This window comes from Gadus macrocephalus, chromosome 5 (genome assembly GCF_031168955.1).
Source record: "Gadus macrocephalus chromosome 5, ASM3116895v1".
Taxonomy (NCBI): Eukaryota; Metazoa; Chordata; class Actinopteri; order Gadiformes; family Gadidae; genus Gadus; species Gadus macrocephalus.
In genome coordinates this window covers 13,799,758-13,818,222 of record NC_082386.1, presented here as the reverse complement: position 1 = coordinate 13,818,222, position 18,465 = coordinate 13,799,758, and the positions used below count along the sequence as shown (strand labels likewise).

Here is an 18,465-nt window from a genome sequence, read left to right as displayed (position 1 = left end):
TGCAACTATAACGGCAAATATTGGTTCCGAGGGCAGGGGAACTTCAAATTATTTGAACCAACTGTGCTGTTAATGTCCAAAAACACAGTAAAATATCCCTATTCTTTTTTTAGAAAGAAAATTGTACATTCATCTTTTAATTAAAACACTGAATAATTCTACTGCATTAAAGTAATATTGATAACTATAAAAAAAAATGTATTGCATGCCGTGATGCCCAATCCAGTTGAGTGACACAAGAATGACATTTCAAACATTTATTTATTACAAAGTGTTACATGTCTGTCATCAGCCCAGCACCCAAACACTGTTGATAAAAACCAGACTGTACTTTTTATATTCAGCAAAATAAAGTCAACTGACCAAATTGTATGATTAGCTCCTACATTTGTTAAAAGCCCATCTTCATGATATATACACTTTGGACAAGTTCATGGGTCAACAAAGGAAGCGTATTTTCTATGGTGAAAAATCTGATCAAAAAAGCCACTTTTTTGTTTTTAAGTAATACTCTTTAGACCTAGCTAGGCAGTACACATTCTACCACCTGCATTCAACATATCTAGAAAAGAAGGTTAGTGTGTGTAAAATAAAAACAGTTGGACAATAAGGGCTCGATGATGCAGGGGGTGGGGGGGGGGGGGGGGGGGACTAGTTGAGACTAGCTAGTTGTTAGCATCAGGGGTCATGAGATCAGGCAAGGGGCTGGAGGCAGACAACAGGCGTCTATCCAGGACCACCACCGGCCGGAGGTACTGGAGCTGCTCGAGGGCAGGACCCCCACAGCCGGCCAGGGCCCGGTCCAGGATGGACTTCAGCTGGGGCTCAGTCATCAGGCCCTCCGCAGTCAGGCCCTCCGCCGGGGCCTGCGGCTTCAGGGGCGGGGAGCGTGTGCGTCTGCTGCGCGTCAGAGCCACGCCCAGCTGGTTGTTCTCCTTCACAGAACAACTCCTCCTTAAAGCGTCTTTACGTTTTATGGGGGACAACTCGTCCTCCATGCCGTCCGCTTCTTGTATGAACCTCAGGAAGGACGACTCGAAGCCCAAGGGGGTATAGGTGCCAATGTCGAACGTTTTGTAGGAGAGGTGGGTTAGGGGTTCGGGGAGGTTACTCGGCTCAGAGAGTTCGTTCTTCCTCTTCAGTGGCAGACGGACCGCTGGATTGGCCACAGATTCATTCATTGATTTAGTGCCGTCTCCGCTGCAAGAGGAATCTTGGAGGCCCTCGTCACTAGCAAAACGCAGCGAGGAGGGCGGCGAGAGATTCACTGTGACCGCAGGAGTCAGAGGAAGTGGGGTCTGATGCTTGGATCTCTCCTCGCTAGCGTTACCGTTCTGCATCTCCAGGGCCGGCTCTTCCTTTGGCCCCCCGGGGCCAGGCTCCGTGTACAAGAAGTCACCGGCCCTCAGGAGGACGTTCCTCTCACCGGGGGACGGCTCGAGCGGACCGGGGTCCAGGTCATCCAGCGTTTCTGATTGGATGAAGTTCAGGCTCACAGGCACATGAGGGCCCTGCTGCTCTGCCTGGTACTCCATCCTGTGGACGCCGTTAGAAGTGCACGCTGCAGCCACAGGGGGCAGTGCACACTTCCTCCCAGTTAGATCTTCCAGCCGTTCAAAGGTGAGCAAAAGCTTGTCTCCATGCTTCTCCACATCTGTTTTACAGATGTGGTGCACCCTGAAGTAGTGACGATGAAGGCTGTTCAGGTATTTGACGACCGAATCGCAGTTCCGAATCATGCAAGGGTAATGACTCCTCAGGTGCTTAGGTTGGCACATCTGTAATGCCTCATCTTGGGGTCGCATGGTGTCCGGTTGGAACCTCCTCGTCTTCCTCTTTTTAGTCGGTTTGATCGGTTCGTCCTCCGTGTCCCCTGAAGGCGCGGCTTCTTCTGTCAACACAGCGAGTGGCATGAGGGCGGAGACGGGCGGCACTAGCTCCGAGACGGGTGGCACTGGTTCAAAAACGGGTGTCACAAGCTCAGAAGCAGGTTTCACTAGCTCAGAAAGGGAGGTCACCAGCTCAGAAACAGGGGTCACTAGTTCTGAAACGGGGGTCACTAGTTCTGAAACGGGGGTCACTAGTTCTGAAACGGGGGTCACTAGTTCAGAAATGGGGGTAACCAGCTCCGAAATGGGGGTCTCTTCTTGCGGCTCTTCTTTGTTGCCGTCAAGGCTGTCCTTTTGGCATCCGACCAGAGGTTTTTTGTGAGTGCTCTGTAGACGCAACACAAGAGAATCATAGTATTCGCAGTGGGTATAGAGGATGTGTTTCTTCAGAGTGCTGGCGTGGCTGAACACGCGGGCGCAGCCCTCATAGGAACACTGGAGCGGCTCCGGGGGCTGGCAGTGTTGCTGCTGAGTATGGCGCACCAGGCTGCTCTTTAGGTGGTAGGAAGCCTGGCAGTTAGCGAAGCGGCACTGGAACTGGGGCTGAGGTTCATCCGAGTGTGAGAGAGGCTCGTTCTTTACGGCGTTTTTCTTCACGTCTGCGTGCCCCGCGGGGTCGGGGTCTTTGTCCAGGACGAGCTGGGAGCGGTTGTAGTGGTGGAAGAGCTGCAAGTGACGGACCAGACCCCCCTGGGTCGAGAAGGCGGAGTTACAGTCCTTCACCACACAATGGAAAGGCTTGTTGAATTTAGTTAAGATGTAGCAGAGATTACTTTTGGCATTGTGGCGTCTTGTTGTCCTAACCTGTGAAGAACCGTCGTGTTCTTCTTCCTTCCGCTCACTCGTATTGTTGCTTGTTCCGTTTGCTTGCTCCGTCTCTTCCTCTACCTCCTCTTCCTCCTCCGATGCAGATGGATGGATGTCAAAGACAACCTCTTTTCTAGGCTCCCTTCGCAACACGACCGCTTTTTTCCGCTTCTGGTATCTCTGCTGCCAGCTGAGCGCCGTCCTCTTCCTCACCTGAGGAACGTCTTTCAGCTGTTGGGAGGTTTCCGCTGCCCTGCTCTTCACATGCTTAACGGACGTACAGTTTATCTTCTCTATGGCAGCCTTACTGAGGTTGTGTGCCTGAATATAGTGGAGCCTCAGATTGATTTTCTCTTTGTGACCTTTTGAGCAAATCTGGCACAAAAAGGGCTTAAAAGAGTCTATAGAAGTGAACCTCTTCGCCTGTTCCATGGTGTAGCTGTGGATGATAACATGGTGACGTAACAAACTGAAGCTCTGTGCAGTTCTGAAGTCACATCCATATATCTTACATACATATGGCTTTGCAGTTGCCAACGATTCCCCAACATTTAAATTAACCTCCTCTGTTGCCCTCCCTCTTTTGACTTTCACCCTGTCCCCAAACATGTGTGGAGGTCTCTTCTGAAGTACGACCACTGGGGATCGGGCCATGATGGCCTTGCAGTAGGACAAATGCAACACGTTGGAGGGTTCAAGCGGCCCATCGGAGCTGCCAACCGAGTTTAGGTCCAGTTTGCTGAGCCCGAGGAGGATGTCTTTCAGAGCATCATTTTGGCAAGGGCTGGTTGAGTTGGTTTCACTGCAATTCAGCTGGGATGATTTATTATTTTCCTTCTCAGCTTTGAGTGGAAGTGGAGAGGAGGGCTCACGTTTACCCTTCTGCTCGTTTGTCTGCTTGGTCTCCACCTTCAGGCTTTTGGACTTCGAGTCCCGCTCTTTGTCATGGTGGTCATCCTTGTTCTCCAACTTGAGGTGCTCTGGATGGGCACATTTAAAGTGCCGTTGGACATCCCGGGCTCTAGAGAAGGTCATGCCACACCTTTCAAACCCACAGGTGAACTTACTTCCATCAAAACATACAGCCACAGAGGTTATGGTACCCCTGGGCCCCTTGCAGCTTGACGCATCCCACGAGGAGGCACACTGTGAAGAGGAGGAGCCACCACCATCCTCCTCCTCCTCCTGCTCCAACCCCTTGGAAGTGTCTTTATCCCCTCTAGCAAAGAGTTCCCTTTTAGCTTTGCGCTGAGTTTCAAAGTCTTTCTCAGAGAAGGTGATACCATGCGTGGATAAATGGTCATTGAATTCCTTTTTCGATAAGTAATATTTCTTACATTCAGGGCTTGTGCAGGTGAAGGCTGCCTCTCTGAAGTGCTGCGCCTCATGGTGATAGAGCTGGCCGAGGTCAGAGAAGGTGACGTAGCAGCCCTTCAGCTGGCACTGGAAGTTCAGCTGATAGCCGTGAGAGTGTTTGTGGTCGGCCAACTCATGGGAAGTCTTAAACTGATTCCCACAGCCGATGACAGTGCACATGTATGGATGCTCGTTATAATGGATTTTCCGATGCTTGCGGTGATGATAATTGGATACAAAATGGCGGCGACAGAAAATGCACTTCTCGCGCCTGTCCCTCATCTCATGAAAATGTTTCACGTTCTCGTCCCCTCGATGGTCGGATTTCAGGTGGACATAGAGGTACTTTGAGTGTTTAAAGTTTTTTAAACAGTTGGTGCCCGGACATGGATATTCATCTCGGTTCTGGAGCTCGAAGTGCGAGTCAATGTAAGCGAATGTGATGAGTTCATCCTCGTCCTTGGATTGTTGCACAATATGGTGTAAAACATCAGGGTCTTTTGTGGACTTGTAATAGCTAAGTAAGGAAGGATCAGCTTTTATTTCGCCTGGTTCAATGTCATCGTCCCCATCCGACACCTGTGGCCACTTGTCTTTCTCAAGCTTTTTACGAGAGTTTGCAAAGCTACGAATGTGTTGTTTAATGTGAGAAACAATATCCTTCCTGTTGTCAAAGGCCCTCATGCACACGGGGCAGGGGTGGCTCGTGTCGTCCCCGTGTCTCCTAGAGTGGACAATCATTTGTCCCCCGCTCACAGACTTTTTGCAAATTTTACAGAGTAGCTTATTTTTTTTATGACGTCCCGTCACACCATGAGTCCCCTTGTCTCCGCGTCTCTCTGCGCCACCGTTCAAACAGTGCTGCTTACAAGACGCCACACGCACAGACTCTTCCTCTTGTGCTACATGTTTCACCATCTCATGCTTCTCTTCCTCCTCCTCCTCCTCCTCCTCTGGACTCAGCCCCAGAATCCCGCTGCAGTGACGCCTCAGAGTCTTCCAGTCCCAGAACTCTGGGTCAAACGGCCAGTAGGCCTTCAGCGCCAGCAGCAGCTCACAGCGCAGGGAGTTGGGGATCAGCCCGTTCTCCTGGTCATACTTCTGATCCGGGCGCAGGTGAAGCTCCTGCAGGCGACTGAAGACCTCCGGGAGGGGGCCGAGGAGGAACTCTGTGAGGAGGCAGGCGCGCACCACCTCCAGGTCGTCCTTTAGAAGGCCGGACACCGTCTTCAGAACAGAGATCCTGGACTCAGAGTCGTCCTGCTTTGGAAGCTGAAGAGCTTTGACACAGAGCTCCACCGACGAGGCTAATCCAAGCTCTTTGGTCTGAAAAGAGAAGGACACCCTATGGTTAGGGTCCGGGAGCACACAACGCACACATTTCGTCACGTCGGTAGGCCCATGGCATTGAAGAAAGCATGTCGGAAGAAGGGCTGTGGAAGCGCCTGTAGTTTCAATACAAGAACAATTAAGTTTTACTTCATGGTAACCTTCTAGACAGAAAGGGGAGGGTGCAATGCGGTCATCTCACCTCTGTTCGGATGACCCTGATCAGGTAGAGCAGGTGCTGAACAGTGTTAGCGATGGCCCCGAGCTGAAGGCATCGTTCTAAGAGGGACTCTGGAGGAGGATCAATCTTTCTTTGTTGCTTACTCCACAGCAGTATCAGCTCCCTGGTGGAAAGATGATAACAATTCTAATTATTTATTGACCGACTGCGACGTCAAGCAATACTTCCAGTCTTAGAATAATCGGTGAAATATCTTCCCAAAATCCTGATTAATTTGACTGGAAAGGTCCTCTGATCTGAGGCGGGATTAGACAAGGGCTTCTCTAATCATTGACGTGAAGGATTTCCTAACATGAATACGTACCAGGAGCTGGAGTGGCTTTGCTGCTGAAGCTGCTGGGTCAGAAAGGTAGTACACAAGACGAAGGCTCTGTCAGCATCCCCCTCCTTCTCCAGGTTGGATGTGATCTCCAAGACTTCCTTACACTGAAGTTTGGATATCTGGAGTATTGGAGTATTGAGAATGCATGATCATGAAATCAATGAGAAACGGGAAACAAGTGTGGGAACAAATAGTAACAAGATGCCCTTATTGCATAACTTTTTGTAACGCAAGAAAAACCAATGCCTGTACAAGGAAAATGCGACCAACTCTCATATTTCTTCTATGATGACTTGATGCAGTCCCATGTGAGCATATAAACACCACTGGGGAACCAGAGGCTGCACATCATGAGCACAGAGATAGAAACAGATCAGTAGTTCTTACAAAAGGGACACTTCTGTGGAAACGTATACAGAGACATCATACCCCTACCAATGATGCATTGCCATCATTAACAAAGACTGTTACAGAAGCCCTCCTTTCTACCGCTTGCTGCCCATTTAATGATGAAACGTAAAAAATCCCAGACTAGGAAAGGCTAATGTGGCGGATGATCTTTCAATTCTTTATTCCTAATATGTATACTTCAGAGGTCTGTGTATAATACCTCTGTGATAGCCTCCTCGTTGGGCAGCAGCTGGCACAGCATTGACACGAAGTAGTGTCGGAAAATGGCTTGATTTGACACATGGCAGCAGTCACTACAGGACTTGGCTAAGACGACTGCCTTGGCGATCTCACCAATCTTCTCCAGGTGCTTCACACGCATCTCCATGAAGCCCTCCCCCTCCAAGCCGATGTATGCATTGACTACCAATGAAGAAGAGTGGTTAGAGACATTTAACACATAAAGCAAAAAACCCTTTATGCCTTTTTAGCTCACTGGACGGCAGGAAATACAAGAGGTAGAAGCTGAAGAGTGAGATGAAGCTGAAGGGTGAGATGAAGCTGAAGGGTGAGATGAATCTGAAGAGAGGAAGCTGAAGAGAGAGATGAAGCTGAAGAGAGATGAAGCTGAAGAGAGATGAAGATGAAGAGAGAGATGAAGCTGAAGAGAGAGATGAAGCTGAAGAGAGAGATGAAGCTGAAGAGAGAGATGAAGCTGAAGTGAGATGAAGATGAAGCGAGATGAAGATGAAGCGAGATGAAGATGAAGCGAGATGAAGATGAAGCGAGAGATGAAGCTGAAGAGAGATGAAGCTTAAGAGAGAGATGAAGCCGTCTCCTCACCATCCTGAGGAGCGGTGGGCTGGCCGGTGAGCAGGGCGGTCAGGACGGGGTTGCTCCAGGCTCCGCCCTCGCCCGTTATCTGTAAAAGGGCCAGGAGGTCCATGCTCCCAAACTGTTGCAGAATCTCATGGGCGACCTGTGATGCAGAGGTGGGGAGACCAAACTCATTCAAATCGTTTCATTCTTCACCATTTACTTTTTAAGTTGGAGACAAATAAACTAGCAAGCCTAGATAAGACCATAGTCCTCAGTTTTACCTGAACCGAGTTGTGAAACTGAACCCAGGCTTCGTAGGGGATTTCATTTTCAGGAACAGTGAGCAACAGTTCAAAACAGCTCCTAGACACAAGAAAAAGAAAAAGTGTTCAAAACCTGATTTACCCCACTGCACTGTAACCCCGTACCATCTGTTCTGTTAAACATTGAAGGACATGCCGTTGATTTGGGGAATTTGCTGGACTGAAGGCAAAAAGCACGCAATGGCCCTCAAAGCTCAGACATGAGGGCAGAAGAAAGGAGAGAGCAGCAGACCGCAACAACGGTCGCAGACAACAAAGAGAAGAGGGAATAAAGAAAGCACCTCGATAATGAGCCAAACAAAACTCCGGGGAAAAACCTGCTGTTCAGTGTTCAGTACTGTATATCATTATTATTATACTGTATTAATATAGGCTAATCCTAACCCTACATTAATGAAGACGTAGCCCCTCAAAGCCCACCACCACCTCAATCCAATGCAAAAGAACCAAAACCAAATCATCTGAACATTAAAGTTGCTTCGGTATGATTTAGTCCATCTAGCAGAACAGACTTGGAAATAGAATATCATATTGAAAGGATGTATTCATTTTTGTAAAATACCATGAACATAAGAATCGCTGTGCTTTCGTTACCTTGGAATGAGCCCTATAAGTATCCATATAGCCTTATAAATATGAGCAGGCTCTGTCCTCCAGTATATTTAGAGGCGTTGATTCATTTCACACTTTTGAATCTGAGTGTAAAAAACAATGGAATGGCAGATGAAGGGGATTCATGTAGGTGTGTGTTTAATGCATCCATGTTTTGTAAAAGTTAGGTTATAAGGGTACTTCCCTGTTTCATTACTAAACATAGAAATCACTCTTTTGGCAAAAGTTGGTAGACAAAATGTCAAAAAGTCAAGTTATCAAAAAGCATCCTTTATTCAAGCATTGCATCAGACTGCGTATGGCGAAACGTGGCTTGGACCTCCCCCATGTCCTGCAACATGTGCACTTTGCAAAGAGGCTGACAAACATACCTGATGGTGATTGGTTTAACTGATTTATGCACAGGCTAAAGCATTCAAAAATCGACCTAGGTGCGATTAATGTTGCTTTTTTACCAAAATCATCCCTAGTGTTGTTGATGTACACCACTTTGAATAAAGCAGACGTCACAAGGAAAATGTTTCATCAGCACTTACAAGGCCAGTCTCTTGAGAACCAGAGCCACGCTGTCGGACTGCGCCGTGAGGTGGGACCGCGCCGACGCAAAGCAGCTGATGGAGAGGCAGTAGACCTCCAGCAGAGGAAGGCCGTGCTCCACAGAGTTCCTGCTGCCCGCGTAGTGCATCAGGGCCTGCAATCAAACCGACAGCACGGGTTAAACACAGTGGTAGGAGACCTTGGGATTGTGGGTTTGGCTAGACACCTTGGGGAGACGTTGGTTTAACTGAGTGGATCCCAGCTGTCATTTGGGTGGAGGGGGGGCTACTGATTGGACCTTAAGGGAATCGACTAAACAAAAGAAAAGGGAGAAATCTCCAGGCTCAGGCGAGCTCGTCTGCAGCTAAAAGTAGGTAAACAAAGAAAACACAAGAATTGATTTAATCGCGGCTTCATATTATGACGAGTGCCGCGCCTAAAAAGTTGCTATTGCCTAATATTCGGTTCAACCAAAGACCATGCAGTAAAAGTAAACCAGTGTTTCCCATGTACCTGTATTTCAGCTGAAATATTTATATTTTTTAACAAGAGGAGAGGAGAGCTTCAGCAGCAGCTTATCTCTTTAAATTCCGAATGTTATATTATTTTGCGCTACGCAAAATAATATAACATTCTGTGCGCTACGGACGCTGGAAATGCGCTTCATATCCAGGTCCATTCACACACCTGAGTAAAGCATATAAACGGAGAGGACTGCTCCATCTTCTCTTTAGAAACAAATGCTATTTTGCGCTACAGACGCTTCATATCCAGGTCAATTCACACACCTGTGAGTAAAGCATATAAACGGAGCGGAACTTCCATAAAGTTGGAAATAAATTGGCAGATTCTGAGTTTGCTGTTCAATAGATCAGCAGTAAAACATCGTTACGACACAATTGAGTGTAGTAACCTAGAGAACCAGCTACAACATTGTTTTCATCCAAATCCATAGCGTCACCATTATTGACTAGATCCCCAAAACTCGTTCCATAGTGGCATGGCCTCTTTGTGGTCCTACTACAACCTTTAGTTTTGAAATAGATCTCTTCTTATTTTTGAGGAATTTTTATTCAGGAACAATTTCAATGACGTTGCCATTATTGACTCTAGATCCCCAAAACGTTATCCATATAGGCATGGGCTCTTTATGGTCTTACTGCAACCTTTAATTTTGAAAAAAATATATCTCTACTGTTTTTAATGGATTTTCTTTTGTTTTCAAAAATGTCAACATACTTTTCTTTTAGCAACAATTTCAGTACCGTCGCCATTATTGACTCTAGAGCCCCTAAACGTGTTCAATAGAGGCATGGCCTCTTTATGGTCCTACCACAACCTTTGTGATGGGGAGAGGGAAGGGTGTGGGAAGATGCATTGGTTTGAGGCACAGACCTTTTCGATTGTTGTAGTATTTGTGTTATGTGATTTTATTTTATAGGGCGGTTGTTGATATAATATATTTTTTGGCAAATAAATGTAAATAATTGTTTTGCTTTTTTTAGACTTGTAATATGTTCAATCTCTCCATATTTCCCCTGCTCATTACTGTGCATAAATGGACTGTACACCCTTCTGTTGCCGGCAGACACAGGAACCTCACGGCAGGGTGTGCTTTGCGAGCACATTTCCCCTCCGATGCTGCAACTCCATCCTAGGGGAAACACTGTAAACTCATATTGCTCGAGAATAAGGGTGTAACGGTTCTGAAACAGAGACTGAAACCGCTATCCTTTGATGTTAAGGTACGGCCACACTGAACAGTTTCTATCGGGTTTTATTGCACATTTAGCACATTTTGTAAATCCCATTGATTTCTGTTGGGAACTCATTGCTCGTTGACCGGTAACGGAAAGGGGGGGGGGGGGTGTTCATGTTTGGTTGTAGTCTTTTCGCTCAGTTGAGACGGAGAACCGAGCGAAAAGAATACAACCAAACGTAAACAGACCCCCTTACCGTTTCCGGCCAACAAGCAATGATTCTAGGAGGTATTCTAGTCTGCTGAGCTATGAGCCAGAGAGCTAATGTTCTGGATTGTACAAATCGAAATTTGTCTCGCCTTTATACCACAGATACTCTAGGGTCTATAGCATATAACCGTGTTGTCTGATTACAGTTTAATTCAATTTTCACAATTTAACAGCTCTCGTTTTGGAGAATAATCATCGCGCCATTCGTTTCTATGAGAATCGCGACGGTCTATACTTTCAACATAAAGTGTACATATTTATAATTTGAAATTCGTCCCAGCTTTTATACGACAGATACTATAGGGTCTATAGCATATAACGCGTTCTGATTACAGTTTAATGTAACAGTAAGCTGACAACACCGCAACTGCAAATTAACCACACGGAGATAACCATGGCAACCGGTCAAACAAACCGGCATTCAGCGCACATCCGCCGTGTTGATAAACAAATAACCCCCCTATTGAAAGAAGTTAAACCGAGTGAGCGTGCCATTCAGACACCAGAATGAACGAGTTCACAGTAACATTCATCAGGCAGTAATACAGTTCACGTTCGCCCCAAAATATGAACGACCTCATGAACTATCGTTCAATGAATGCGTGGGTAACACTGGGTATGGGTTAACACCGCTGACTGCGAGAACTCATAAGACTTAATCTGAGCTATAGGCGAAGAGTAGGTAAGCAAATTATGTTATTTTATTCGGATGAACATGAGCTGCTACTTGCATCACACAAGTATAAAATACTGGAAACCTAATCATTCGTAAATTATGTTCACTGAGCAATCTAAGTAATTGGCTCAAGACTGTATGTCCAGGGTCATCTCTCTCATGCCTCCATTACCTATCTCATACAGGTCTGGGCGATCCAACTTCAGCTGAGCAGGCCTCTGTGGCACTCCCTTTTAAGAGCTCATTTCACCTCAGCTGCTGCAACTCCATCCTAGGGGAAACACTGTAAACTCATCTATTGCTCGAGAATAAGGGTGTAACGGTTCTGGAACTGAGACTGCAACCGCTATGCTTTAATGTTAGGATCCAAGAGGGGGTGAGGCTTCCTCTGGCACCTGTAGTAAAACACTACGCTGCGTATGGATGGTAGAGCTCCGTCTGAGCAGTGGTTTATTTAATATCTGCGTCCGAGTGAGGGTTTGGGTTTCTCGGGCATCTATAGTATAACGCCATGGTGTGGCGCATATCGGATAAAATTATGCTCATCATAACGCTCAGACATGACAGTATTAAAAAATGTATCACAAATTTGCCGTGGTTCGTAACCATGGGGAAAACACACCCCAACCTCCCTCCTTCCTAGAACTGTCAGACCAACGGGCATCTTTTTAAATATCAGAGTTGAAATCACTGCTAAAACGGTGGATCCACTTCCACTTTGAGAGGAAGTCGTGGTCATTTAGATTTATTTTTGTTTATGAAAATGGTTTTCTTCTTGCGCCACTGCGTTTGAGCCAAATAATGCAAATGTAACGCAAATAATGATTAACTAAACATGCCACCGTCATGCAAATATCTTCACCGGTCATTTGAGAAGATTGCAGGTAAATTTAGATTCAGATTCAGCTTTATTGGCCAGGTTTGCGAACAAACGAGGAATTTGACTTCGGTCCCTTTGCTCTCTATGTACAACACTCAACATTTAACCTATTGTTAATATATAAAAAAGAAAAAACACAAAACAGAAAACAGTACAAAAAAATAAATAATAATAAATATAAATAAACTGTTAAGTATACAGAATAACAATACAATAAATAATAATAATAATAATAATATAATAAAATAGAGGGTGGGGGCTCATTCTGAGCGTTCAACAGAGAGACTGCTTGGGGAAAGAAGCTGACTTTGTGTCGGCTGGTTTTGGCAAACAGTGCCCTGTATCGCCTGCCCGAGGGAAGGAGGTTGAACATTTTCTGACCAGGATGTGAGGGATCTAGGGCGATTCTTGTTGCCCTTTTCCTGACCCTGGACTGGTACAGGTCCTCGATGGTGGGAAGGTCAGCTGCAATGATTTTCTCTGCAGCCCGTATTGTCCGTTGCAGTCTGGCCCTGTCCCGTTTGGTGGCTGACCCAAACCAGACAGTTATCGAGGTGCAGATGACAGACTGGATGATGGCTGAGTAGCAGGTGGTCAGCAGCTCTTTAGGCAGATTAAACTTCCTTAGTTGTCGCAGGAAGTATAACCTCTGCTGGGCCTTTTTCTGGACAGAGTAAAGGTGGGGACACCATTTTTGGTCCTGTGAAATGGTTGTACCTAGGAACCTAAAGGAATCGACAGTGGACACTGTGTCGTTCTGGATGGTGAGGGGGGGGGAGTGGGGGGGGACTTCTCCGAAAGTCCACTGTCATCTCCACAGTCTTGTTGTGGTTTAACACCAGGTGGTGCTGACTGCACCATTGGACCAGCTGTTCCACCTCCTGTCTGTAAGCAGACTCATCACCATCCTGGATCAAACCAATGACGGTGGTGTCATCTGCAAACTTCAGGAGTTTTACGGACGGGTTCTTTGAGGTGCAGTCATTGGTGTAGATGGAGAAGAGCAGCGGGGAGAGGACACACCCCTGTGGGGCGCCAGTGCTGATGGACCGGGTTTTGGAAGAGATGCTCCCCAGTCTGACATGCTGCTGCCTGTCAATCAGGAAGCTGATGATCCACTGACAGGTGGTGACAGGCACTTCGAACTGGGTGAGCTTCTGATGTAGGATTTCAGGGACGATGGTGTTGAACGCCGAGCTGAAGTCCACAAACAGGATCCTGGCATACGTCCCTGGGTAGTCGAGGTGATGCAGTATGTATTGCAGTCCCATGTTGACAGCATCATCCGCCGACCTGTTTGCCCCGTAGGCAAACTGCAGGGGGTCCAGCAGGGGACCTATAATGTCCTTCAGGTGGCTCAACACCAGTCTCTCAAAGGATTTCATGACCACAGACGTCAGGGCCTGTAGTCATTTAGTCCTGTAATGGAGGTTTTTTTGTGGACTAGGATGATGGTGGAGTATTTAAAGCAGGAGGGCACTTCACACAGCTCCAGAGACCAGTTAAAGATCTGCATGAAGATTGGCGCCAGCTGTTCAGCACAGACTTGCAGACAAGAGGGGGACACACCTTCAGGTCCTGGAGCCTTCTCGATCTTCTGCTTCTGAAAGAGCCGGCACACATCCTTCTCGCAGATAGTTAGTGCAGGTGGGGGGAGGGGGATGGGTGATGAGGGAAAACCATTTGTGCGTGAGGGGTGTGACAATGGGTGCTCTTCAAACCTGCAGTAAAAGTCATTCAGGTCGTCTGCCAGTCTGGGATTTCCTGCAGGGTTGGGGGATGATCTCTTGTAGTTTGTAATTTGTTGCAGGCCTTTACAAACTGATGCAGGGTCATTGGCGGAGAGGCTATATTTTAGTTTCTCACTGTAGCTTATTTTGGCTACCTTGATCTCCTTGGTCAACTTAATGTATGCAGACAAAAACAGAAAATATTTTGGGTCCAACAAATGACAAATCTGGTGTGTATTGGAAACGATTTCATGCTCAAGGCACAGTAGGGTACAAAATTATGACGGTAGGAGGCATAGTAACAGAAACTAGGACATTTTTCCTACAAAATGTTGCAGGCAAGTTTAATCAGGACAGCAAGGCCAGCTCAGTTGCTTGAGGGGTATATGGGTTAACACCGCTGAGTGCGAGAACTCATAAGACTTAATCTGAGCTATAGGCGAAGAGTATGTAAGCAATTTATGTTATTTTATGTGGATGAACATGAGCTGCTTCTTACGTCACAAAACTATAAAATACTGGAAACCTAATCATTCGTAAATTATGTTTCACTGAGCAATCTAGGTAATTGGCGAAAGACTATGTCCAGAGTCATCTCTCTCATGCCTCCATTACCTATCTCATACAGGTCTTGGCGATCCAACCTCAGCTGAGCAGGCCTCAGTGGCACTCCCTTTTAAGAGCTCATTTATTTAGAGACACTATTATTCAACACATCCTGACCGCACGGAAGTTACTACATCCACCGGCACGATCAACATTCCAAAAGCTGACCAGACACTCCTTGAAGACTTCTGTATGTTTGTCTAATTTCCCCTTTCGCTAAATATATATATTTAGATAAACTAAAACAGTTAATCCAAGATCGACATTAGAGTTGGCTTTGCAGAAGTATAATCATCCGAGTCAGTCCAACAAGCCTGATCATTACAAAGCAAAAGTTTACAATAACATCTAAGAAATGCCCTGCAGTAATTCTTCATGCAACTTTTACACAGTGGCCTTACATAACTTATCACCGCAGTTACTAGAGATTGTACCATTGGAAAAGTTATGAAATGGAGGTGTTAAATGCATCCTGTTGGGGCCGTATTGTGAAAAACAATGAGCTAGTCTTCAGGTTCAAATAATGGTGGTTATGTAAAATAAGTCGGTTAAAATTAGTTTCCCTGTTTCCTATACAGCAGCACAGCCTCATCTCTGATCCACACAACGCCCCGCCCAGCAGAGAACATGGAGCACACAGGGGCCACCCCCATGAAAGGGGCCAACATGGAGCACACATGGGCCAACCCCATGACAGGGCCAACACCATCAGAGGGGCCAACACCATCAGAGGGGCCAACACCATCAGAGGGGCCAACACCATCAGAGGGGCCAACACCATCAGAGGGGCCTACACCATCAGAGGGGCCTACACCATGACAGGGGCCAACCTCATGATAGGGGCCAACCTCATGATAGGGGCCAACCTCATGATAGGGGCCAACTTCATGCATGAAACAGGCTGAAATGTGAATGGGATATGATATGATGATGTGATAAAATGCAATAATAGTAACGCTGTTATGGAGCAAATTATCAAACCGTGGCTCAACAGAGATCGTGGAAATATATGCAGGTGGAAGATGTTTCTGGTGCAAAGGACTTATGTTTCAAATTTTCGTCACTTGTAATATATCCATCGCGATCAATGCATTCTTTTTTTTTATCTTATTTAACATTAAAAGGGGGTGTTGGGCATGCCGAACGCAAGAGGAAATTGGTGTATGCAGAGGCTTATATTCTGTCGGGCCGTGGTAGTAGCCTAGCTTGAATGCTATGAGGAAAACAATATTGCGTGCTTAGCACCAGCAGGACGTCATTACCTGGCAGAAGTTGTCGCAGTATTCAGAGGAAGACGTTGCAGATATCTCCTGATGCCGGAGGACATCTTCAAAGGCCCTCAACGTGGCCAACAGGGTCTCCATGGCCACCAGAATGTCATCCGTGCTGTCTGAGGCCCGGCTGCTCCACTCCAGGTCCACTCCGCCGCCTTCGCGCTCCGCCATCTTCCCTCTCCTCCGCGGCGCGTAGCGCGGTCTGTGGTCACGTGACGCGGCGCGCAGGGCGGTGTGTGGTCACGTGACGGGACGCCCTGCTCTCAGGTCTCAAGCTTCATCGTCTGCGTGCATCTGGCTTGCATTTTTTTTTACACATACTATTTAATCAGAATCGTGACTTGTGCAAATTTTTTGGTCTTTGAATCTGATGCTGGAACGAACTTTAATTTATTTGACTTTCCAGGCGTTTTTTTGTCAAAATAATCTGCTTCCCTCTGCATTAACCCGGAAACGATCCTTCCTCAGTGGTGGCGTCGTGCACGTGTTAAAGGTAAGCAAAGGGAGCTCACGTTCACATACTTCTTAAGTAATATGATCTATTATCTTTATTATCGTCTTAGGATGTTTAATGTCAATAACGCGGACTGCGTAGAAACAAACAGTGTAAGTGTCCCTTTGGCAATATGAGCTACGGTGTTTCCACAGTCGAAGCGTGTGTTGTGTGTTTTGAATAACAGACTCGACCCAAAACAAAGTCGCACTATATATTTAATTTGATCGCTGTTCTGAATCCATTACGTTTTATTTCGAATCCTAGAATCATGGGGAAATCCAACTCGTACGGGAACCACAACGGTGACTCTCATAAAAACAAGGCAAGGAAGTGGAAGACGAAGCGCAGGACTAAAGACTTGGATCAGATCCACTCCGACCTGAAGCCTGAAGTGGCCACCAAGCTCCTCCACCAAGAGGTGGACTTTGACGTCACTGGCTGTGCCCAGCACTACTGCATAACCTGCGCGTGAGGATATGATCATCATACTTGTATCATAATTAATTATCCATCCCCTTCTTACGGGGGCTTTTTTTTTTTTTACATAAAGGACCTTGGTGTATTATCATATTTCACTTTTTCTCTTTTTTCTTACAGGAGATATTTTGTGGATATGAGGTCATTGAAAGAACATTTCAAAACAAAAATCCACAAAAAACAGTAAGATACCATATTCAAGCAATACATTTATTTATGTAAATGTTTATTTGTATTAATATCATTATCTTGAAGCAGGAGCATAATAGAGCAGAAGAGTGCAAGATTTTGAAACTCAACGACCATAATCCAGCCAGGAGCGGTCTCAAATCCAAACTGGCTCAAACGCAGTCAAATCAACTCGGCGCATTTCACCCTCTAATAGCTGACAGACCAATAATGCTAAAATATTAGCTCTTAAATATTACAACTCTTTATTAAAATACAATCCTTACCGTCAAAAACTAAATATACATGTATAAATGTTGTTTTGGCACGAGTTCCTAATTGGCACTATGGTTAAAACTAGTTTTTTTTCCAACGCGCTGTATGACAGCCTCGACCAATACTGGAATATATGTATAGAAAATCCAGAATAGCCCTCATCATTCCAAGTTGTTAATGATGACGATTATGATGTTGATATTAATAATAACAATAGGTGAATTAAGGGAATCCAAATGGGTTCCTGGTCTCCATGGTAATGCTGTCTGGTTACCCTGGTCCCCATGGTAATGCTGTTTGGTGACGCTGATCCCCATGGTAATGCTCTCTAGTGACTGGTCCCCATGGTAATGCTGTCTGGTGACTCTGATCTCCATGGTAATGCTGTCTGGTGGTGACCCTGATCTCCATGGTAATGCTGTCTGGTGGTGACCCTGATCTCCATGGTAATGCTGTCTGGTGGTGACGCTGGTCCCCATGGTAATGCTGTCTGGTGACTCTGATCTCCATGGTAATGCTCTCTAGTGACTGGTCCCCATGGTAATGCTGTCTGGTGGTGACCCTGATCTCCATGGTAATGCTGTCTGGTGGTGACGCTGGTCCCCATGGTAATGCTGTCTGGTGACTCTGATCTCCATGGTAATGCTCTCTAGTGACTGGTCCCCATGTTAATGCTGTCTGGTGACTCTGGTCTCCATGGTAATGCTGTCCTGTGACTCTGGTCTCCATGGTAATGCTGTCTGGTGACCCTGGCCTCCATGGTAATGCTGTCTGGTTCTCTGCCCCCCTTCTCCAGGCTGAGGCTCCTCAGAGAGGAGCCCTATACCCAGGCGGAGGCGGAGAGGGCCGCCGGCATGGGGTCCTTCATCGCCCCCAAGAAGATAGAAGTGACGACGCAGCCCATTGAAGAGGAAATGGAGTGATATGGACTCGACCTGACCCTGCAAGGATTGAAAATGGACTGTGCCTGACCCTACAAGGATTGCGAATGGACTTTTCCTGACCCTACAATGACTGTGTATTATCGTTCTGATACTCAAACATAACTGGTTGTTGTATGCATGATCAATAAAACTATATTTATGGTTTTAAAATCTTTACTTGAAGTCCTAATCAAAAGGATTTCCCATGCAAATATTAAATAAACTATCTATATTTGAGTGAATAGTGTAATTCAAATGTCTAACAGAAATTACCTACATGTCAATTTTGATTAAATAAATGGAAAGAAAAGTAACTGGGTGATTGTGTCAATTTAAATTGTTGTCTTTAGCTTTATGAACAGAT

At 46.2% G+C, this 18,465-nt stretch overlaps 2 protein-coding genes across 3 annotated transcripts; one reads left to right on the top strand and one right to left on the bottom strand.

Moving 5' to 3' along the window:
• Positions 1-242: 242 nt before the first annotated feature.
• On the bottom strand, positions 243-15,970 carry rlf (RLF zinc finger). The gene is made up of 8 exons (XM_060052565.1): positions 15,750-15,970; positions 8,625-8,779; positions 7,435-7,516; positions 7,178-7,313; positions 6,555-6,757; positions 5,927-6,063; positions 5,584-5,725; positions 243-5,378 (listed from the first exon to the last, which is right to left on the bottom strand). Exons 1-8 carry the CDS (start codon positions 15,930-15,932, stop codon positions 666-668), a joined length of 5,751 nt encoding a protein of 1,916 aa, XP_059908548.1. The 5' UTR covers positions 15,933-15,970; the 3' UTR covers positions 243-665.
• Positions 15,971-16,022: 52 nt separating this feature from the next.
• Positions 16,023-18,415, top strand: znf593 (zinc finger protein 593). Of its 2 annotated transcripts, none has more exons than XM_060052577.1 (4): positions 16,023-16,367; positions 16,522-16,725; positions 16,855-16,917; positions 17,975-18,415. In XM_060052577.1, the coding sequence occupies exons 2-4, from the start codon at positions 16,526-16,528 to the stop codon at positions 18,099-18,101; spliced, it is 390 nt and encodes a 129-aa protein (XP_059908560.1). In that variant the 5' UTR covers positions 16,023-16,367; positions 16,522-16,525; the 3' UTR covers positions 18,102-18,415. The 2 variants fall into 2 exon arrangements, with proteins under 2 accessions (XP_059908560.1, XP_059908559.1); XM_060052576.1 differs by having other exon boundaries at positions 16,026-16,254.
• Positions 18,416-18,465: the final 50 nt, after the last annotated feature.